The sequence below is a fragment of the Triturus cristatus genome, chromosome 12, assembly GCF_964204655.1.
Source record: "Triturus cristatus chromosome 12, aTriCri1.1, whole genome shotgun sequence".
In the NCBI taxonomy this organism is placed as follows: Eukaryota; Metazoa; Chordata; class Amphibia; order Caudata; family Salamandridae; genus Triturus; species Triturus cristatus.
In genome coordinates this window covers 26020366-26044175 of record NC_140595.1, presented here as the reverse complement: position 1 = coordinate 26044175, position 23810 = coordinate 26020366, and the positions used below count along the sequence as shown (strand labels likewise).

General features: G+C 45.2%; 1 protein-coding gene across 1 annotated transcript in view; it reads right to left on the bottom strand.

Annotated features, from left to right (window-relative positions):
- TMEM161A (transmembrane protein 161A) overlaps positions 1–22829 on the bottom strand; it is a 40822-nt gene extending 17993 nt beyond the window's left edge. The window contains exons 1-5 of the mRNA XM_085640016.1: positions 22702–22829; positions 8400–8503; positions 7885–7965; positions 2338–2435; positions 1820–1976 (exon numbers count right to left, since the gene is read on the bottom strand). Of these exons, the coding sequence (XP_085496142.1) occupies positions 1820–1976; positions 2338–2435; positions 7885–7965; positions 8400–8503; positions 22702–22704 (443 nt within the window). The 5' untranslated portion in view covers positions 22705–22829. The remainder of the gene's footprint in view (positions 1–1819; positions 1977–2337; positions 2436–7884; positions 7966–8399; positions 8504–22701) is intronic.
- Between the last annotated feature and the right edge of the window lie 981 nt (positions 22830–23810).

Here is a 23810-nt window from a genome sequence, read left to right as displayed (position 1 = left end):
ACACCACGATGACAGACTTAGGAAGGACATTATTGCAGAACTACACAAGCAAACATAGGTGGAGTATGGAGTCCTCAAACCACCCCAGTACCAACATAAATCACCTCAAAAGATTGAGGAACAACAGAAATTACCACACAACGATGAGGGACAACACAAAGAGTCAAAAAGAACTAGAACACATCAAGAAATCACTGGGGAGTAAAACACCAGGCACCACCAGAGAAGACCAAGTAAACAACACAAACCACCACAATAGATCTAGGACCAACAGAAATCACATATCACCACAGATGGACTAAGAAAACCACAAATCACCCCAGGAAAGAAACAGTAGATATCACTGTACTTAATGTGAGTATCTAAGCACAGTTCAAAAATGCACAGAGGGTCCCTGAGTAACTACATATATTTGGAGAAGAAACCAGGGAAAGATACAAGTAGCAAAATAGCATAACAACTTCTCCAGAATCTGCATATAACAAACAAAACGTTTATAATGTACCATAAGTCAGACCAGTTGAGTTTATGGTTTATTCGTCATAGATACAAAATTATGTTTTTGTTAAATTTATAACGTACATTAATATAGTTTATAATAAACTTACGTATTTAAAAAGTTTGTGCACCACACACATTAATAGACAAGTAATTCATATATTTCCATGTAGATACACTGAAAACAAGAACATACATGACCGACTACACGACAATGAGGACAAGTAACACATCATAGGATAACGAAAAAATATCCATATAACAAACATCTACAACAGGCAACATCAGTAAAGTATAAAAATGATTACTCATCGTCGTAACAATTATAATACAATAATGAAAATGCTACTATAATATTTGTTGAAATAATTGGTCAGAACTGTGCCGAAGGGCGTTTCGGAAGTTACAACTCTATGACAACAACCTTTATCAGGGCGCTGTCTGTGTTTATATGTCGGTGGCGACCTGCCATCCAGTCAGGACTTATTCCATAGAACTTTACACATAATAGAGGGCTTGCAATTATCTTTGCCAGGTTGGATTTGTCGATTATAAACTATATTAATAGATGTTTAAATATTATTTTGTATCTAAGATGAATAAACCATAAACTCAACTGGTCTGACTTATGGTATTTGTATACAGTGCTTGAAATGGGAAAATAGAAGTGAAGGTACTCTCTAGCAGAGTACCTGCTTGTTTCTGAGAAGTGCCGGTACTCTCCAATTAAAAGTATAGCATTTCTCTTAAGAAGTGCCGGTACTCTCCCCCTCAAAATAAACAAGCATTGGCATAGCCAATAGGTCTCGCCTTTGGGACCTTATAAGTGTTTAGCCATGCAACAGTTGCATAACTAAATACTTATAAGGTCCCAAAAGCGAGACCTATTTGCTATGCCAAGCGGCCGTGCAAGTGATCGCGATCAAACGCGGCCGTGCGGCCGCAAAAGTGAAAGTAATCTCGGTAAAGTGCGGTGCGCGCGCCCGCGCACATGCACTGTAGCTCTAGGCTGGCCTGGTAGCACTTTTTGGAGCCCTCTCAATAAGTCTCGCCAGACCAGCGCATGCGCTGGGTCAGGCGAGACCTAAAAAGTGCCGGTACTGCGTACCGGACCATTTAAAGCACTGTTTATATATTATAAACCTTTTGTTGGTTATATGCAGATTTTGGAGAAGTTATGTTATTTTGCTACTTGTATCTAAGCACAGGACACGGACAATGTTTCAAGGACTGCATTAGGCAGTCAATACTGTTTTCTGTCTCAGTTATGTTCCCAGCAGACATCTGACAGCATAATCTCCAAAAAGAAGGCGAAGGATACACAGAGAAGAAGACGGTGAGCAGGCACCATAAGACGCCAATGTTGACCTCTTTCTGGGGATCCACTAGGCAGTAATAGCCCTCCGTGAACAGGTACACAATGGTCGAATACACTGCAAAATCCACAAACCACTGGTATTCCAGGAAGTAGCGAAGAACTGTAAATGGAGGAGCAAGACAGCACGTTAGTAAGTGTCGTATCTTGTGTATGTGGTGAAGTGTGCGAGCGATCTGTAGTTAGTCTGTCTAAGAGCTCTTATTTTGGACTGTTTACCTCTAGGTTTTGCACTTTTTATTCAGTGCACAGCTGGAAGACCGCCTCTGTCTGGTCGGTGCATATTCCTTGAATACACAACCTGTCCTTGAACTATTAAAATATCCCATTACTCTAATTCTGGTGTTGAGCCTCTACTACAGAGAGCAATACTTGCACAACCATTTTGAAGGTGCAAGTTCTGCTGTGTAAGGTAGGACACCCTCCCATACTATACCATCTCGGCCAAGATGTGGTAGAATTACCGAGCGCGTCCATGGTGGTGATGGGCTTGGTCTCCAGGTGGAGGTCGATGTCCTTAGGAATGGACAGCGGCTTATCGTCCGAATCTCCATTTTGCCACCTATACGGAAAAAAACCCGCTGCATACTCAATAAATACCAAACACATGCAACTTTGAGAACCATGAAAACAAAGAAGTGCTCGGAAGCGTTTATGTTTAGAATTATAAATCATTACAGTGGCATAACTATTTTTGGCCATATTGTTATTTTGCCAATCACTCCTCCAAAGGCACAAGTCAAACATACTTAAATGCATACTTTTCTTACTGCAAAGTAAAACACATTGAAAAAAAAGTATGGTTTTCAGTTCAGGGATCTCTGCAGCGGACAGTGTGCCGTTTGATCATCAGTGGCACTTTACAGAAGTGGACTAAGTTACTAAGGCAAGGCACAGGAGAGGAGGGATGCGGGGAGCATCGGGGTGTACAAAGGGGACATGATAGAAGTACAGCGATCATTCTGTTGGAATGTCAAATGGAGTTGAAAGTGTAATAATTTACTGCCAGCTTTTGAGATTAGATTATTGCTTGTGCCTGCTTCGAGGGCTGCTCTGCAGACTTGGTACTGTGAAGAAAAGGTAAGGGTCTGTCAACTCATTTGTTTTTTTTATGTGGTCAGGGGTCCCACATTTATTTTTAATATGTTTCTAATTGGTTGTTTAGAGTACAAGCCTGGTTCCCCTTCTTTTTGATTCGGATGGAACCAGCTGCCTGCTTAATTTCTGAAACGTGGTATTCAGACCTGGACAGAACCCTCCTGGTCCAGGTATGCGACTGCGACAAGCACCAGCTGCCACGCGGAATCTACATTAAGACTGAAGTGACCTCATCACTCGGGCCTCTCCTCCACTTTTCCATTCATCAGTTGTGTAGTGTGGGTTAACCACGCCCTATGTACAACGCTAAGTTAGCATAACCTCGATGGCTGTTAGAAAGCCAGCTTGCTGCTTCTGCTGCTTTTGAACGCGACACTGTTGCTACATGTTATTCATTCGAGAGCTGCTGACTCGACTTTGCTTCACATGAGAACCATCTGTTGTTTAACATCCTTAACAGCGAGCAGTGACCTTGGTCTGTACACCGTGTAAGGAACGAGTCTGGGTCACTAGACGGGGCAGGTTGTGGTGTTCAGGTTGATCGTACCACTTCTTAGCCATAACATACATACAGCTGCCAATACCTGAAAGACGAGCCCTTTAATATTACAGAGCAGCATGTTTTCTGTTACATTCGAAACGAAGAGCTGTTGCAGGAGAGAGCCTAGCTGATCCTGTGATGTGATTCCACTAAGCTGATCTATAAGGTATGGGGTCCCCCATGCAAGCCTAAGAGACCTTCTATTAGTCTAATAATACCTTATTAGTTGCTAGAGAAAGGAGGGTGGTTGTGTTCCACAGTCATTATTATTATGATTGCTCCTTTCATTTTCTATGGTATTGTAACTATGCTGATGGTGCTGATCCTAACCATTTGTCTGCTTGTGTTAGCCAAAGTACTGCATCTTAGGATGCGAGGTTTATAAAATAAACTCTTTTACTGTGTCTTTGTTATTCTGTTGTGGACTGATATATAGCTACCAACGGGTATTTTGGGTTCCCACCACTCCTGAGAGTATCTAAGTCGCTTGTTCTGGGTTGTCTATACATTGGGACCGCTGAGCTAGATCTCGGATAACGAATGTGACACTAAGCTAGTCGGATAGGGGTTCTTAGTTCTGAGGGGAGTTTCTGGTACACCACAATTCTCTGAGGTCCTGGTTTCCTGCGCATAGTTCTGTGCATAAGCAGAATCCCTGCAACAGTTGCTCACCTTGCACTGATGGCATGGCTGCTCTTGGTGCCCGGGGACAGGTACACTGCGACAAGGGGACCGGGGCAGCGAAGAGGTCATGGGAGTAGACATGGTTGATGGAAAAGTCAGGAGAGGGACTACAGTGGGAGGGTTTGTCAGGCAAGCTGTATTTGAAGATGGAAGAGCAGAGGGCAGAAGTTAAGGGGGCGAGAGACAGCAAGGTCAGGGTGTAAGGTGAGAGTGTAAGGTTTCGGGCGAGAGGGCAGCATTGATGGAAATTTGGATGGAATTCATGGCGAGAGACAGGGTTGATGGCATAGGGATGGCATCAGGCTGCTGAGATGGGGCCCCCTATTAATCCATACATCCGCCAAACCACCAACCTCGAGCTCATAGGTCTTGATTACCGAGGGCTTACTTTGTTTACTTCATTCACAAAAGTTTTATACAGCGCCATTTTACCACCGCCTCATGGTCCACGTACCAATAACATTTTGTTAATTTGTTAACCAATTTTTTTTTGCATAGGAAAAACCATACACAGCAAATCGTCAAATATAGTAAGTCCAATAGTCAAGCCCCAGTTTAAACCCCACATAAAAAATCAGCAATGTCAGAGCCCACATGTGAGCTCACCAAATCAGCGTTATAGAGGAAGGAGGGGTAGATTTGGGAGACTCCCCCCTTAAGCAGGGCACCCATCAAGAGCCTAGCTTCTGGGGGGCTATGTTTGGGGTGCTATGTGTCCGGAGAGACGTGCACCCTCAATGCGTTCCACAATTGAAAGTATTTGTGAAACTGCGTAAAGGATAGACCATAGGTCGATTGGAGCTCTTGTAAGTAGTGTATATGGCCACCGTGCCAGACGTCTCCTAGCAGGGGATGCCTATCAAGTCCCAGTGGGTAAAGCCTTCCAGGCCGGCAGTCTCATGCAGGCCAGGTCCCTCGCCACAATGCGGTCTGCATTGTAAGTGTGGAGTTTCAAGCAGTGTATCACAGCGCTGCACACCAGCCAAGAAGGACCACTTCAGTCACTCTGGGGAGGTTTCGGGAAATGGGAGTGCCATGGACCATCCCCAGCGCGGCGTCAAAGCCCATAGAGGTCAGCTCAACTCTGTACGCTGGGCCCGACCAACTACGGCTAAACCAATCATTGATGACAAGGGACTGAGCTGCCAGGTATAACAAGTAATGATCGGTCATGCCCAAGCCCCCATCGTACGACGCCTGTTGGCATTTGGCGAGGGTAATTCTAGGTCTGGATTGGTGTCAGAGGAACGCCTTCACCAAGGAGTCCATCTCCTTGACCCACTTGTGGGAACTTTTGAAAGAGGGACAGAAAGCAGGGCTAGAATCGTCATTTTATAGAGTGTGACCCTCCCCATTACATTGAATGGGAGAGGCCCCCCCACCTCTTTAAATCAACTTTCACCTTTTGGACCAGCGGTGTGAAGTTGAGGCTCCACTCCAACTCGGGCAGAAGGGCAACGTAGAACCCCAGGTAGCGAAAGCTCAAGTGCCGCACAATAACAGGAGTCAGCAACCTCCATTCACTCCTGAGAGGGATGGAGCAGAACCAACATCAACTTGGCGTGATTAACCCGTCGGCCAGAGGGGTCTCTGTAGGGCAGCACATGCCAGTCCCTGATGGGTAAAATAGAAATAAAAGAACATCATCTGCAAAAAGAGCTATGCGATCCTTGTGGCCAGTCTCCCAGCTCCAGCCCTGAACTAGTGCGTCAAAACCGAGGAGTCTCGTCAGTGGCTCGATAAAGAGTGCGGGGAGTAGGAGAGAGGAGGCAACCCTGTCTCGTTCCCCTATGAACAGGGATCGGGTTGCAGACCATACCATTTATTTGTACCCATGCAGATGGCTCCGAGTATAGCAGTTTGACTTATCTACAGAAACGAGGGCTTAAACCAGACTTGCATAGAACCTGGAACAGCACAGACCAGTTCACAGTGTCAAACGCTTTTTCACAATCTATTATCACTAGGCCATTGGGTGGTGTCAGTAGTTGTCGGTGCGCTAAGTCGACGCGTAGTCTTCTGAGACCGAGCGTCTAGCAGGCATAAAGCCGCATTGGTCTGAATAGATAAGGGTGGTCAGGGCAGTCTTCATCGAATGGCCAATATCTTGGCAAATGGTTTAATGTCCCCATTATTCAAGGAGATGGGCAGGGAGGCAGCACAGGGGTTGGGTGCAATGCTTTTTTTTGGGAATGACCACAATGGTGGCCATGTCAAGGTCTGCCCGGGAAGTGACCATCTTTAGCGACTTTGTTGTAAAATTAAATCTAAAACCCTCGCAAGTAAGGAAACAAACCCCCTATACTTTAGCCCCTGAAGCATCTGTCGCCCACTGAACTATAACATAACCCCTAAACATTACGTGGTTGAGACTTGCAGTGGTGGACCCCCTCCAGGAAGGATCTCTGACTAGCTATTGTGCGGCAGGTGGGCCCGCGGGGTATCAGCCTTCGGTGAGGGTGTTGTCAGGCTGTAGGAGGAGCCCGCTGCCTGCGTCATGAAATAGAGGTATGAGTTAAGCGATGCATCACTAGGAGGTAGAAAGCAGTTTATCGCGAAAATGTAGGATTTGGGCGATCATGGATCTATGTGGGACCCCTGGAGGTGGTTTGGATGTCAATGCTCTGTGTGCCCGCTCCACCACAAACCAACTTAATAACTTGCCAGCTTGCATCTGGGATTTAAGTCATGTTACCAAACATTCTGTGGGGTTCTGCAGCTCCAACCCTTAGGGAAGCTCACCAGTTTGATGCTGCTGAGTCGGGATAGGTTTTCAGCGTCCTCAGCCCGATCTAGCAGTTCCGTATTTTAAAACATTAGCCGGGAGACCTTTGTTTTCGATTCGGAAACGTCATCCTCCACTGCTGATATACAGCCTTCAGCTTCTGTGACGTTGCCGGGTCTTGATGTTGCAGTGCTACATCCATGGGATCCTCTGCAATGTTGTTTTCCACTGCGGCTTGTGATGCGTGGATGGCCTGTAGTCAGCGTTGAGGGGCAAGCATTGGAAAGGCCCAGATTAGGCCACCGAGCCCAGCCTGGCAACGCGGCCAAGATGGGCCTGTCAAGTGTGAGTTGTGTCATCCGCATTGGAAGCTCCCCCTCTAGCCTCTGGGGTGCAGCCTCCTTGCGATAAGCCCCTGCAGCACAAATCTGGGTCGCCTAATCAAAAACAGAGGAGAGCCCCTAGCTGTGAGAATTCACATCGGGTGTGGAGTCCTGAGGAGGCCGCTAGCTTGGGCGTGGCTGGCACTTGCACCAGAACCAGGCTCATGGTCAGGAGACGCAAGAGGGAGTGTCAGTCCGCGGCCGCCTCTGTCAGGGACGCCCGACTCCACCCGACCTCCAATGGCAAGGTGGTGCCGTGGAAGCACTTGAGGAAGGCAGCTTATAGCAGCGAATGACGGAGGGGGCCGAAGCACTCAGAGTGCGACCACCATCTTGACAGTCAAAGCCATGCCCCCACAAATGACATTTTAAGGCGTTTGTAGCTGTGCCCCCTGCAACCCCCCCCCCCACCCCCCCCAAGTAAGCCGTTTTGTGGATAATGAGAAGGGTGGCAGTTAAGTACCAATACGAGAACCCACAATAAAAATTATGTGTTAGGACAGTTGGGTATAGTAACCAAGGCAATACAGAGTTAAGCTCAGCTGTCTACTTACTCCATTAACTGCAAGTACACACTCACCGGTCCTTTTTGGGCCTTGGCTTTGGCTTACCGGCCAGCATACGCAGTTCATCGTCTGTGGGATGCTTGAAACGGAATAAACTACCAGGAGGAACAAAGATTTTTGTTAAGATTTTTTTTTCAACAAACTACATCAAGTTAAAATTGTGGAAACGCATTTTACTTTAAAAAAAAGAATTGCAACACCATAGTAAAACATTATGTTACAAAAAAATAAACAAGAAGTACAGTGGTTCAAATTAGGCTGTCCATATATTTCACCAAATACACTAATATTTTAGAGAAGGGGTGTACATCTTGGTGTGAAAGCCAAATTATGGCCAGATTGTCATAACAACCACATACTTTGCCAAATATTTCCACTGATATTTTTATGTAAATGTATTCCTTATAGATATGTTACAAATCTGGCGTGGATTCGCCCTCATGGCCCAACGTTGGGCTCCCAGTCTTAGTGCCGCAGGAGATCTGTAGTAACAACAGGGACAGTCTGCGGGTTAGCGGACGGTACTCACCTTCCGTTGCAGACGAGCCAGCGTGCGAAGGAGCAGTAGGGAGACATTCTCTGCATCAGGCTGGCCATCACCAGGCTAACCACCAGCTGCACCCCCATCACGGCCTGTGAAGGAATCACAACACAATATAACCTCAATATGGCCGCCACAGAGGTCACAAGCTAAAAAGTCGAGGTAGGATAACCCCAATATGGCTGCCACAGAGGTCACAAGCATTATCACTTGAAGTAGGATAACGTTAATTCGGCCGCCATGGAGGTCACAAGCTAAAAATTGGAGATTGCGACAAAGCAAGCAGAAGCCAGATGAACTGGAGTCACAAACATAAAGCCAAAGTCTCTCTGCAGTACTTAAGCGTCACTGATCACCATACTGACCCCAAATAGCTTAAAATATACGAAATAACCACAAATCTCCCTGCACGCCAGAAGTTTTGAAGCAATTTGCCGCCTGCAGAGATGCAACTCTACGTGTTACCTAGGCCTATGGTGACATACGTCATGCCTCCTTCCACGCTCCTCAGGCCAGAGAGTAGAGCCCGGGGTTACTGTGTGTCATTTTACACCTGCAACTGGCTCTACACCAGGCATCAAATCTTCCACCTGCAACTGGCTCTACACCAGGCATCAAATCTTCCACCTGCAACTGGCTCTACACCAGGCATCAAATCTTCCACCTGCAACTGGTTCAATACCAAGAGGCCAAAGCGGTTTTTTACTAAACAAATTTTCACCTTTCAAAGTCGATCTGAACTCTGCAGTCATATGAGCAACCAGAACATGGAACAGGGACTTGACTCAAAACAGAGGGCGCTCCATCAAGGTTGGAGGTCCCTTCGAGACTCTGGACTCCGCCCACAACTTCGCCCAAGCGACGCGCCCAAAATGCACTGCTTACTAGCTCCCCAACTGTATGTAATCACATCCAAACACAGATAACTTATCCAAGCAACAGCTGTAAAGGTACTAGACATTTCGCTACTCAAGGACCCAGAACAAGGAAGGTGACAACCACATTCCAAATTTTTTTTTTTTTACAACCTGTGCACCCACCTGTACAATACGTGCGCGTCTAGGGGTCACTTAGCTTGCAGTGCAACACTATACAGGTCCACTTATACGTGTAGGCAGCCGCGGTCGGTAGTAGGAGTAACTGCAGGGCGGTGACGTGGGGAGGGGCAGGGTGGGGGGTAGTAAACTATGGATTACGAAGGTTTACAGGTAAGTTAACATATACATTAATAAAACGAATTTCGTTGCGTGCACAGCATCGCATTTGGGGATGCAGTGCACGCAACGAAATTAGTTTTATTAATGTATATGTTAACGTACCTGTAAACCTCCGTAATCCATAGTTTACTACCCCCCACCCTGCCCCTCACCCTCCCCACGTCACCGCCCTGCAGTTACTCCTACTACCGACCGCGGCTGCGTGTAAGTGACCCCAAATATCTATAAACATACAATGCCGAGGGCCACGTGGATAGAATGTTCTGGGTATTGGGGTGACGCCCACTGCAGACAGGTGCACCTTATGTCCTGACATGAATTATTCACACTTGAGGTGTCTGCCATCTAGGGGATGGCCTAGATAAACAGCTAAACTAGGGCGCCCCAAAATAACTATATATTTCTCAGTCCGAAGCAATCTCCAAGGTAAAGTTCCTAACATGACACAATAACCAGAGGCGACGTCTGGTGCCCCCGGAAGCAGATACGAGCAGAGCTGCTTGTTAACTCCACTACTCCCGATTAAATATTCGCCATGTTGTATACCCGTGCACACGGATATAAAGTAAACCCGCGGCAAACCAGTTCAAACAGGACGTGTATTGTTTGCTAACAGTTTTCAGACGAATGACAGGAGAGGCAAGACATCCTAAAACTTCCGCGGAGAGGCCAAAACAAAGAATTAGAAACGAGCTGGCGAGGGCGGCCGCCTCTGCAGGAGAAAAACGCCGGCCATGTGTACCTGCCGCTTTAAGAGTGAGCAAAAGCGCGATTGGTATACAAAGTAGGACTTTAAACAAAATCCTATGTATTCCTTTGTCACATGACTTTTCTGCCTTTGTTTATTCTGAATATTATCTAGGCATCGTCAGCGCATCTGTGTGCTTTCTGTTTACATTTGCGGTTTGAGACATGTACAGATAAGGACATAAAAGACCGACTTTAGGTGATGTTGTTTATTTTTGTACCGACCGGGACTTAAAAATCCGGCGGTGCCGCTAGAAAACCGGCCAGGTGGCACCCCCACTGGCGGCATCATTATAGAGATGCTATAATCGAATATTTATATTGTAAATATAGTTTGGGGTCCCGTTTACTCTTTCCTTAGGGTTGCACCTTACGTCCACGTCATGGGTACACTGTTGCCAGTCATTGTCCTTCATTTAACTACACGTGCATTCTGGGAGTTGTAGTTCGGGTTAGCTTCCATTAAACCAGTTGGACTGGAACACCGAATAATAACTGGAAATCCGGTGGCCTGGGGCAGGGAGCGGCGGGTGTATCTGCCCCCACCCCTCCTGTCACCGTCGGTAATGAGATGGTTAATAAATTAAGCTGAGGAGACAGCAGAAGCGGCATCACACATATTTACGATAAACTATTTACATGTTTCAGCAGCGGTACTTGCGTGCTCTTTAAACGTTTCACATGCAAAGGACGGTAAAATGCATAAAAAGGAAAAGAAAAAAAAAAAACAGTTGAGCATTATGGCGGACATGAACTTCGACGCCCTTTGACCTCGTGAACCGGGAGTAGCTATTCTTCAACTCTAGGGGTCTGCCCTGAATTTTTAGTTTCAAATTTTGACGGCCTTGTACGTTTGTTGTTTGAGATCGTATTTAATTTTGAAAACGTTTAAAGAAAAAATACACACATGGTGCTAAACCTTGCATGCAAGTTCATGGTTTTGATTTTTGTCACAGTTAAACCGAAGCCCCCCCCCCTATACTTGTGCGTGTAAAATTGTAAATTAGAATCAAAGATGCAGGAAAAGTGCACACCTGCCGCAAGAGTGCATGTGGTTAGGCAACGCTGCTTCCTGCCAGGGGTGTGTCTTGCAACAATGTACACGTCCCACCCTAGACGGTTGCATTGTGTGTCCAGGAAGTGAGGCGTAGGTACAACAATGTGGTAACATTATAATAATTAGTTCCTGCAGCGGTGCAGGGGGGGGCGAGGACTAGTACGCTACGCAGAGTAGGCCGCGCGCAATTGATGGAGGATGCTCTCAGGGGCGATAAGCATCAAGCGGTGTAAGCATGCTCGCGACTGACTGGTACGAGGCGCGCAGTCCTCTCCCCACTGCTCCCACTCCAACGTTTCATACCGCAACAAAGATCGTACGGATTATCCAGGCAAGCGGAGCTGTCAGACACAAATGGGCGCCCACCGTCCGGAATACCAAGCGAGGCCTTCCGCCAGAGGGATCCCATTATAACGCACTCCTCCTGCAGGCCATTACTCTTGTCTGCTAACAAAGAGGGCCGGAGATATGCTCAGAATGGATTACCGACGAAATACAGGCTACAAACTGATATTTGTAATCACCCCTAAAGTCAGTCATCCTGACTCTATAGCTGAGGCGCGCTCATTACTTCTCGGAGACGCAGGCCTCGCGCGACTGGTGGGAAGGGAGCCGGAGGGGATCTGGTGTCCACTTTTCAGTCTCACACAGAGCAATGTAGAATCAGCTTCTAATTCCACACAAATGCATTATGTCGCCACGGCACCTTCCCTCGCAGATAACAGCAAGCCTGGCTCCTTTCAGATCTCACGATTATCACGATGGTGTGCGGCGCACGCAGACAGGGCCAGTGATTCTGAAATCTGTAAAGTGTTCAATATATATCTATAGCAAAACCCCAATTTTTGATGGATTTTTAATGTCACATTTGACTGCAATTTTGCATTGGATTATTTAAAAAGCAATATAAACAAGGTTTAAGGCCATTAGCTCACACATGTCAGTATTATTTGAATAAATACTTTTGGGAATATTTATTACTGAATCTCCTTCACATTATATATTTAGCCCTCATTTGGTTACTTAATACAGTTAATATTTCAGCTTTAATTAGGATTCCAATGACCCATCACCACGGACACTAGGCTCCATTACGAGGCTTTTCTGTTAAAATCACTGTTTTACGATATCACCTTAATTGTGTCACCTGGAGTGACGCAGCACTACAAATCCCAGAATGCATTAGGTTGTTAAGATACCCCAGGCCTGGAGCACCCTGGCCTTAGTGACATGGAGTCATGTGGTAAGCTTATACTTTACAATTTTGGGGTTCAAGGCGCCTTCAGCCTCAGACTGGAATGCTACGCTTCTCTTGCCTCCTTGGGTGGCAAAAACTGCGTTTCCACCACTCAAACCTGCGTGGGGCACCCCTAAGGCCCAGGGCCATCTACTCTTGAACGTGTGCCCGCCGGCCAAAATACACGCTTTATACTGCACGAAATAAATAACACATATGGTTACACTGTGTGCATTCCATTCCATCATTTTTAGCTTGTCTTTGCTAATACAGAAAGGGACAAGCTTATGCAATCAGCATTGATCCTACCTCAAAGTCAACAATCTAGCCTGACCAGGTGGAACTCCCTTCCTTTGAAGGGGAACACAAGTCACCCCACACACGTTTAACTCTTGTTTGGCCTCGTCAGCGGGGCGTAGCTTCAGCCTCTTATGCGCATTATGGTCTGAGGTCAGGGGCTTAGTGCAAAACATGACCTAATATACTGAGGCCAAAAGGGTCTGCGAGCAGTGTGTGGTTTGTGGCCAATGCAAAAGTCATCTTTGCACACTAAAAGGCTGTGGGCATTGGGGTCTGGGGCGCAGGGCCTGGTCAGAGGTCATGACCTGCAGCCAGGGTCTTCTCCATGTAGCCGCAGGCCCTCTGCAGCATCTTCTGGGTAAATGGGTTTGGGTCGCAGGGCGTGGGTGGAGGTTCTCAGGGCACAGAGACCAGGCACATTGCATGGCCACAAAGGCCCATGCCTACAGAAAGGTCTTGCAAATGGACGCGGCTGTTGATTTAGTCGGGGGCAAAAGTGTGTCATTCCCACCCAAAACAATAACTTAAAACAAACGTGTTAACGGGGATTCATGTTTTTTTATTTGTTTTTTAACTTGGACGAGAAATAGTTTTTTTTTTTTTTTTAAATGGAACTCGCACCTCTCGTGGGAATTTTGATGCAGTAATTCTGCACCGCACAACCGTTGATTCTGCGGTTTAGGGCCGGACTGGGAACTGGAGGCAACCCTGGCAAATTGTGTCAAACCAGCCACCATACTGCATGTAGCGAGGGAGCCTCACTCCTGCACGGTGGGCTATCTCCACCCCCAGATATTTATGAGAAAAATTGCAAATATGGTGCATTTTGCAACACCTTTTTCATTATCGAACCTTGTTCAGTCCTTGAATGGATGGCTGGAGATTGGAGACAGGGCTGCAGGGGTCAATGAATGAACAGCTGGATGGAGGAGTGGATCGATGAATTGATTCAGGAATGGATGACAATGAACAAAAAACACCTTCAGCTATGCAGCGCAAACGGTTGCAGCGCACTGATTTTAATTTTAACTTCTGCATTAAAACATCACCCTCCGCAAACTCTACTACCAACAATCCTTGTGAAAGATTCATACGCTGGGTGTACTGAACAAAGTGCCTCAAAGAATTAAATGCAAACCGTTAAGGTTTGATCTAAAACAGGAGAGAGAACGCGATTACCATGCAGTGGCTGAGTTGCACAAAAACCTTGCTTCGATCCCGGCTTCTAATTAACCACATCATGTGATACTAGGCAGGTTTTCCTTCGTCACATGAGCATCTTGAAATACATCAGTTCGGGGGGTGTGTTGCACAAAACAAGACTATAATGTTACACCCTACTCCATCTAAAGGGGGCAGAAGGCAGCTTTCCTCTTGGTTCACCAACAGCATCGTTGTCAGGGTGATGTTGGGGACATGTACAGTAGCAGCTCCTGAAGGGAGTGCATCGCCATTTGGCGTTTCAGCACGCGCAATGAAACTCGTTATATTTATTTACATTACTCCGGTCGGCTATGAGCCGGAGTATACTACCCCCCACCCTGCCCTACCGCACTGCCTCCAGGAGCCGCTACTGTCACATGTATGTTTCTAAGTTCATGATAAGAATTTTTCACTTCTACTAACTGCAATAACAACATTGGTGAAATGTTGAAAAGCGCTGCAAAGATCATATTATAAAGACTTAGTCTGTTTTGATTTTGAAGAGTCTTTATCATGTATGTACTGGACTCTCCGAGCCAACCAGCAGCACCCACCACCAACGCCTTGAAGGTCTGGGCTGATGGTGGAGACCCTGCAAAAGGCCTGAATCACCGAAATGCAAAATCAAATTGTTTTGAACCACACTTTAAAACCATTTGTTTTGCATTATTTATATATAATGAGGCTGGCCTGTCCCTAGTATCAAAACTACCCCCGTACCAGCAGAGAAACCGTCCCACACCCTGCCCGCCCACCGGGAAACAGCCCTGTGCCCGGTAGCAACAGTCCAGTCTAGGCCTACTGAGGGTATCAGTAACTCCTAAAAGTGGAATTACAAGTAAGCGATCATAAAAACCCTACAGACTAGGGGACCACGATGTGAAGATTGATGTTACTCCACTGATTTCCACGTTATCCTGCAACACTGGGAATTTTTGTTGTGACAAAACTCCTCTGGACCAAGACTTAATTTCTAGTAAGATATTGTGGTATCTGGTTCTCAGTCCTACGCATCTTTCCTGCTTCTCTGCCTTGCTGCTCAGCCAGAGTGGGTCTGCTGTGGACTGCTGGTGCATGTGAGGCAATGGAATGCTGGGGATGCTTGGTGGACGAGGGTCAGTGGGGAGTATGGGCGGAGCAGCGAGGGAGCTGCTCCTGGTGGGGCTCACCTTATGATCTACATCTATCTTCAACACCATCTTCAATAAACCTTCTTCATTGGCCTCGGCTACATGGACTATTTACCATTATTACAGATATGCTTCGTAAGACCAAGTTTTCGCCCAAGTTGTGATGTGAGCCTAAGTCAATTAAAATGCAGCTTAACATTTTCAAACTATTTAGAAGCTTAACCCTTTGTTTCTCCAAACTCAGTTTTACCAACTTTAAATTTTGAACCTTGGGTATTTTCAGCCAAACGTCATCCGAGTAGCCGCTGACCGTCATTTTAGAGGCAATACAAGGGCCTCTGGTAAAACTGCTCAGGCGGTGAACTCACTTGTTGCTCAACTTAGATCGCAGACTGAGAAGCGTGGTTTCAAATTCGGATGATATATTGATCTGCAGTTTTTCCATTTTTGTTTTTAAACATAGTGCTGCTTTTAATGAATTTACAGTTCATTTTTTCAGAATTAAGAAAGAGGGGCACATGATACCAAACAGGTTTGCTCAGGCCTACACAGTGTGATTAACACCCTGCTTAGTAGTCTCCTGCAGTTGGAGGTGGATGGGGATAATTATCAGACTCCAACTTCCACAAATATTGGATTATTTTCAGCACATTTACCCCACATAACATTTTGGCAGGTTAGGCTTGCTGAAACGCGACAGGGGAAAATCTTGGCAGTGCAATATTTACTGCTACACTCTGACTTCAGAACCACTTTCAAACTCCTGTTAGCGCAAGGATCACAATGTTCTTATCTTGTGATTAAGGCCTAAGTGAAGGAGTCAACAGTAATCGCTTGGCACCACCGCCTTACTCAAGTCAGTCAACCTGAAAGACACTAATCGGACAGGCGAACTGTTTCGGTCTGAATGAATTTGGTGGCACCAGCTCTTCATCAGGCACGTGGAACGTTGACCAACTTTCAAGAAATGTTGATTCATGAAGGCCATAGCCGTGTTAGGTAAACACATTTACCCTGACTTTTTTGTCTGAAAAATATGATAGCGCTTGTAATAAAAACAGCCGTCAGGTTACTTTACACTAAGTAAACACATTAAACACCAGACTATGAGCTTCAAACAAAATCATAAACAAGACCTGTATTTTAAATCTATTTTGCTTGATGCTCCCTGTATTTAAACTACGAATTCACCCACATGCGTTGCTGTTCTATAGCAACAGTTCCAGCCACACGCACAAAGCAGAATCTATAACATAAAAAACATGAAAATACAGCAGGAGGTCTGTGCAGCAGGTGTGGGAAGAGCTCACTCTAAAAAATGATTTTAAACAAAGGTCACAGACCAGCAGTCATTTGTCCTCAGAAGGACATTTTTGTAAAACTCATTTTAGGCAAAGCTGGGAATCCAATTCAAATTTCCATGTAGACTCCCCAATCATGAGAATTTAAAGAAAATGTAGAATGCCAAGGACCTGGAACATATGCACAATCAATATTAAATATTTATATAGCATGTCACATTCATTTGCACAGTGCATCGTAATAGTTATTATTAAACAACTTAGTGTCACTCATTTGTATAATCTTGAAAGAATGAGATGCTGTGCTATCTCTGCCTGTGACCTGTTGGCTACAAATAGACCTCTACCACAATTCCTGAACCCACTGTGCTATCTTGTCAATGATTTAAGTCGGCGCCATCATCAAGGCGTCCCTTTTTGACCTGAGCCACAGCACTGTAAGCGGAACCAAACTTCGTTGGAACAAATATTTAAAAAAAAATATTTTTTTAAATCTTGTTTTACCACAAAAATGCTTCTTTTGCCCAGTCAACGTAAATTTGTTTTACTCATGCTTTACATTATACAGTAACTGTGTGATGAAAATAAAACCTATTTTCTACTGGTGGTAAAAAGGCTCTAGAGAGACTACTCCGTTTCAAATTTAAAATTAGTTTTTGTCAAGTTGTAGCCTTTCCTAAACCCCTGTTAGTCAGCAGCACCTAGTGTGTTACTGATCGAGGCAGGCGGGGAGTAAGCGTGTACCTTTAGGCCTAGTTGCCCGGGGGATGGTGGCCCCCTGTCATGTGTAAGCCCCTTCAGGCACATTGTTGCCAACACGACTTGGCATATTAGAATGTTTAAGCCAAAAAATGTTAAGAAACTGAACTGCTAGTCCCAGAATGAAATATGCTGTGGATTAGGAAACCAGGACTGGCTGCAGGTTTCACACGACATGAGCCACTGAGCAGGTCTCGAAGGACTGAACCATACAATGCATTTTTTCCTTCACTGAGTTTAGTAGTGGAATTAGGGTTGCCAGTAAGCGACACAGGGATGTGGTCCAGCTACCCACAAAATAAATGTATTAATTTTTGGGGAGTGAACAGGAGAAATTGACTGAGCGGAGGGGTTAACTTTTTTATGGACAACTAACAGGAATTATCTAAACGTTCCGAAATAATCACATTTTTTGGCCGGTGTGACTACACACACTTCAGGATTTTATGTCACACTTTTTCCCCCCACACAAATAAAACAAATAATGTAATTAATCAGAGAACAGTGCATAAATGCAAAATAACAATATTACAATTCATTATATACAGAGTAACAATTGATCAGGGAATAAAATAATAACGAAAAAGCCTGCTATCATAGTACCACAGTTTCATACTTGCACAAATAACACTTGTCTCCAAAATGTGTATATATGGGATAATGAAAGGAAAAGGAAATAAAACCTGAATTTCAAGTCCTCATAATTCAGAAACTAATTTAATTCGTTTAATGTACAAAATATCAACCATATAGGCCAGCCCCCCCCCCACCCCCAAATAATAATATACATACAAAATAAACTATAATGTGTATTGTGGTCCAATTGTGTGAAACTTAAGAAATATTATGAAAATTGAGCTAATGACCATGTGTTACTGTGAATGTTTCAGACAGCATTTACACCAATGTTTAACTCTCACATGTAATTCGAAAAGTGGAAGACTCGTGCAAACCATACAAACCTAACCTAAAAGGAAAAAACGGATGCCAAATGCTCGCTCACATGTCTCTGACCAAGACATGTCTTGCCTTCATTGAGGTTTGTTGCAGAGGTAGGGTTCTATCCTGATCCAAGTTTTCATGACTGTTTCTGATCACTTGATTTCGTTTGACAACCTGTTGCATTGTGGGATATGTTGTCTAGGTATGCTCCCTGTGGACTTACAGAACTGATGACAATGAATTGTAACAGAAAAGTGCAGGAATGGAAACTGAGTGCTGATCAAGATGTGACGTGACATGTCAACCTTAAGCTAAGGTGCAATAATTGGGTTACACCTCTTTATTTCGCACTATAGGAGAAGCGATTTCAGTCTTTGCATCTTCCAGGTTCTGAGGGCTGAAGGGGGAATACAGCAGGCTTGACCAAGCGTATGTCCAGACGTGGGTCCCTAGCTTGCTGTACCATGGGGTCCAAGCTATTACTTATTGATAATGCCCAACAAGGACAAACCGGCGCTGGGTTGCTTGTGATCTCTTCTAGATGGGGGCCTTTGCAAAACGTTTCTATAGCAGCACAGTGGGCAGAAAGTAATGGTGGGAATCCTACTTACAGCGGTTGCTAGCATTCTTCCGTCACCTTCTATGTACCTTGTATGACTCTCGCATACAAAGACAGCAAAGCCATGAAAAGGCAGCTTTCAAACCTTATTAGTGACATAGATCTGGACTGAGCTAACCAACCTATTCACTTTGGCCACTGTATGACCACCACATGACCATCAATTCCACACACAATATGACACTTCCTTTTCTTTCTGTGGCGCACTGACCAATTACAAATAGATTCTGTTTAATTAGTGTCCATACGCTACTCGCATTATGGGGTACTATTTGGACTTCTCTCTTCATCCCACCCCCTTCTCCATGTTGGTTGTCACCACTTTCCATGTTGCTGCTGCCCATGCACGCCTGCCCGTCGTCGTTGCTTGGTGGTCCCGCCCGCCTGTCCAAAAAAATGCTCTAAAGGCGCAGCAATAGCTGGTAGCGCCATCGTGCTTTATATTTGCCAATGCTTTTTTTCCATTCGTTTCTCTATCACTTTTGTTTTTGCTGTGACCTCAGAGCAGCGAATCATTTTGTTGTGGAAAGCAACCCTCCTCCATGTTGCTGCCCCCGTGCGCCTCCCTGTCATCCTTGCTTAATGGTCCCGGCCACCTGCCGAAAAAAAGCACCATGGAGTAGCGATAGCTGGTAGCTCACTGAAATGCTCCTCTTCATTTTGTTAGGATTGGGCTTATTTTGGGTCTATTTTTTTTGCAGAAGAAGTTGAAAGGCTTTGCTGCAGAGGGTCAATGCACTCTGTGCGGTGTGTTAAGCCTGATAAATCGAACATTGGCAATGGCAATAGGTCTCACCTACAAAGGAGCTATTGGCTTTGTCAATGTTTTGTTCAACCATGTTCTACAGCTGCCAAGGTGATGTGCAGTATGGCTGGAAGTAAAGAAAAAAAAGCGATATGACACGGCTAGAGCTAACCGCACCATGCCGCTTTTTTCCTTTTAGTTTCAGGCATGCTGCACAGCAGCCACGATGCTGTACAACAGTGCTTTCCAAACGGTGTGTCGCGACACGTTAGTGTGTCAACTGCCATCTGTAGGTGTTTTGCACAACACGGTCTAGGGAACGCGGTCTATACATCATGCAGGATTGTACTGCGTATGCTACTGATGCATTATCTGTTCCTGCGGAAGAGGAGGAGTCTTCTGTGGCGGGCAGCGAGCAGTGATTGGAGTTGGAGACTTGCTGCTGCTCGCTGCCACCCTCCTGCAGACCCGTTGAGGCATCCAGCAGCAGCAGTGGCGGTGAGTAGACTGTCGGTGGCTCCTGCATTGCAGCACTCTGCACCTCCCCCCGGAGTCCTGTTCAATTTAGGGCAGGGGGAGGCTGACAGCACCATCACTAGCGGTCATCCCACGTTCACTGCTGCTGCCTCCCGCAGACCAGTGGAACCTCCGGCGGCGAGTAAAGACTGCGGCAGCTCTCGCTGCTGCCGCCCCCGCAGTTGCTATCAAGCTTACACGGGGGGACCGACAGCAGCATCGCCAGTGACGCAGTTCCACATGCTCGCGGCTCATGCAGCGCTTGCTGCTGCCACACCTTCACAGACCTATACAAGCTTACAAAGGAGGGAGGGGAAAGCAGCATCACCAGTGACGTGGCTCCTGCAGCTCCACATGCTCGCTATCAACCTCATACATCTCATTAAAATAGTAAGTGTTGCTGGTTATATTAAAATTGTTTTAATTCTTGCACATATTTACATATGGTTACTCCTAAATGACAGCAGTCTTGGAAATGTATGTATGAGAGGACCTGGCCTATTGGCTAGGGCGGTCGACCTTGAATCTGGGGAACTGAGTTAGAGTCTCGGCAATGAGGCTGAACATCCTGTGACTCTGGGCAAATCACTTCATCTCCCCGTGCCTAACATAAATGAATGTGTCCTCATGTAATGCAACTGGTGCTATGTAAAGCGCTCTGAGATGTCCTCTCTTCCTCGTTCAAGGTGTCAATGTTGCATTTCAGGAGGGATGAGGTGGTGTTGTTATGGTGTGCCTTTCCTGGTAAATTTCAAGACATTTGAGTGTCTTCTTTACCTTAATATCCACTTTATGAGTGCTCTCAGTGACTAAGTAAAACTACTTGATATAGGGCACACAGGAGACACAACCACCTCTAGGCACTTACACACATATTTCTACATTACAATTACCAGGCTGCAGAGAAAAGAGAACAGGTTGGAGGGCGGTATGGGTGGAGACTACTCACACATGTCAAAAGACAAATTCAGATTTCTTGAATATTACTCGTGTAGCGAAGGCAATCGACACACAGTCACAAAATCCAATCTGACCAGTTAGCCGGCAAAGTGTTACATTTGATGGCAACTGTTAGATTTTTTAGGTGACAACTCCTGTTAACATTACTGGAGACTTCTAATTTCTAATTTCGGACCTTACATTTTGGGAGTCATTCCACTTTTTTTTTTTTTTTTAAATGTTTTTATTGGTTTTAACATGTTTTTTTTAAAGTTGGAACAGATGCAAAATGACATTTTTGTAATTAAAAAGCTTGCATGACAAAAAAAATTAAAAAATAAAAAATAAAAGGGGGAGGTCAACATTTAGGTAAAGTGCCATACAGAATTCTATTCAGTTTTTCAAGTCGACAACTACGCCATACTTTGCAATCCAGCCCTATGTGCATGGCATGAACCTTGGAAGCAGGGCAGACAACACAGTATTGTGCTAGCACACCTAAAAATAAAAGTTAATCAATATGACCCAGTATTCTGTCTTGTCACAATCGAGTATGACTCAAAACACTGCATGCACCCAATGAACAGTAATGTCCAATGTTAGATACAAGTGTATTCCATTCAAATGTCAAAGTATTGTCCTCAAGAAACCCTTGCCCCCAATGACCTCGCGATGGTCCACAATTTAGTCAAGCACATAATTATTTATTGATGAATTCGCTATCCAAACATAATTTTGCTTCTTGCCAAAGCCAACGTGTTTCGTTCACTGGAAACTTCTTCAGGGCTTCAATCTTGATTTCATGAATAAAACTGCATGCCTTCATAAGCTACGTCTGTATCGCATCATGTTGTGCATATTGTGCCATTGGGCCTTGTAATGGTGAAGTGTGCTTATCCTTTTACAGATTCAGGCACCTCTGTTCAGTTAGCATGCTCGGTGCATCCCGCCTCGTTCGTTACTTGACGGTGATTGTGGCATGTGTGCATTTGTTATCAGTCTCAGCCGCCGTGTGCAATTCCTAAAAATAAAAACTTGATATAGAAAAGCCGAGGGCTGGAAAAAAATGTATCCTAATGACTTGGAAAGATCAGATAAGTTAACAGAACGCACAGCAGCTAATGGGATTTAAAGGGGTCCCGATCTCGATACAGACAGTGGAGTTGAGGTTTGAGAAAAACATTAAAAGGGAAGAGCAAGGGCCCTCAGCCACCTTACTAACATTTGCGAAGTTACCTAACAGGATGAGATATTTTAAATACAGTGTCCTAATATTTGAGTTTTCCTTGCATTGCCTAGATTTGAAGACTACAGTGTCCTAATATTTGAGTTTTCCTTGCATTTTCTAGATTTGAAAACTCCAAAACCGGTTTAAAGGGAGCAGTATTAACAATTAGCTAGAAGAGCCTGGCAGAGCCGAGTGACTGCACGTGGTTAGGGTATAAAGGTGCCCTTATCCCAGTGACAGCTCACCATCCCCTTAACAGTGTTATGACAATCAAAGCACAGTAAACACAAAAGACAGACTCGCGTTGTCCTGGCCGAGCACTCGCAGGGCGGTACAGACATCTTACTCACCATTTTGAGTTATTTCCACTCTTTTCCCTATTGAAGAGCGGAGAAACCGGGAGAGGAGCAGGGACCTGAAGACTCAGCCATGCGTCCACTACCCGGAGAGAAAGAACAGCTGCAAGAGACGCCTGTCGGGAAGGGCCTTTAAGGCAATAGTAACAGAAGAAGGACTGATGAGGCGACAGAGGAGGCCATCTTAGAACGGTGCTTGCATTAGGCTTAATTGGCTGGACAGAGTCCCAAAGCATCTGAAAAAAAGAAGGTGTCTCATTAAACGAACAATAAAACATGCACACTGGTTTGTTCGCATCGAACATTAAAATACATATGATAATCTCTTAAATATTTGAAATCTTATTATAATGTTAGTTTTTTGTACAAATGACTATACACGAGTCTCAACCTTCCTTTAGAAATAGCTTTCGCTGATAATATATATTTTTGTAAATAAATCGTTGTGGTTTACTTCTAAGAACGCCTCTCAGTAATGGATGTACTAGACAGAGAGTGCTGGCTCCGAAATAGGGGCTCTTTCCCATAGGAAACGTTGCCATTTCAGATTTTCTTCTATTTCTATGGTTACGTCACTGCGGCATCGGCTGGGCCAGGGCAGACGTTTCCCGAGGAGAGAAACAGCTGGCGGAAGCTGCGCGCGGCGACTGCTGGGATGTGTAGTTTTATAGCTTCTCTTTCCTTTTGGGACTACGAAGTGTAGGCGGAGCAGATTTGTTGTGTTAGTTGTATGAACATCAAAGGCATGGTTGCCATCTGTCCTGTTTTTGCAGGGGCAGTCCCGGCAAGTTGGGGACTGTCCCGGGTAATATTGTTGCAGAAAGTGTTACTCTTTATTACACACAGGTACGCAAGCAAGGTATTTCTATCTGGTACACAAACAAGAACTTTCTATCTGCAGCAGCCCTGTGCTGCACAGTGTTCCTGGATTTTTTTTTCAAATGTTGGCAGGTATGCAAAGGCGCACAATCTGTCATGTCATTAGGCTGTGGGGGAAGGAAGGGTTTAAATGTCACATGTGCCAGAAGCCAACACATAAATACAATAGGCTCTGTACCTTCCTAAGCACGTTATGTGTACTTACCTTTCAGCAATCGTTTGTG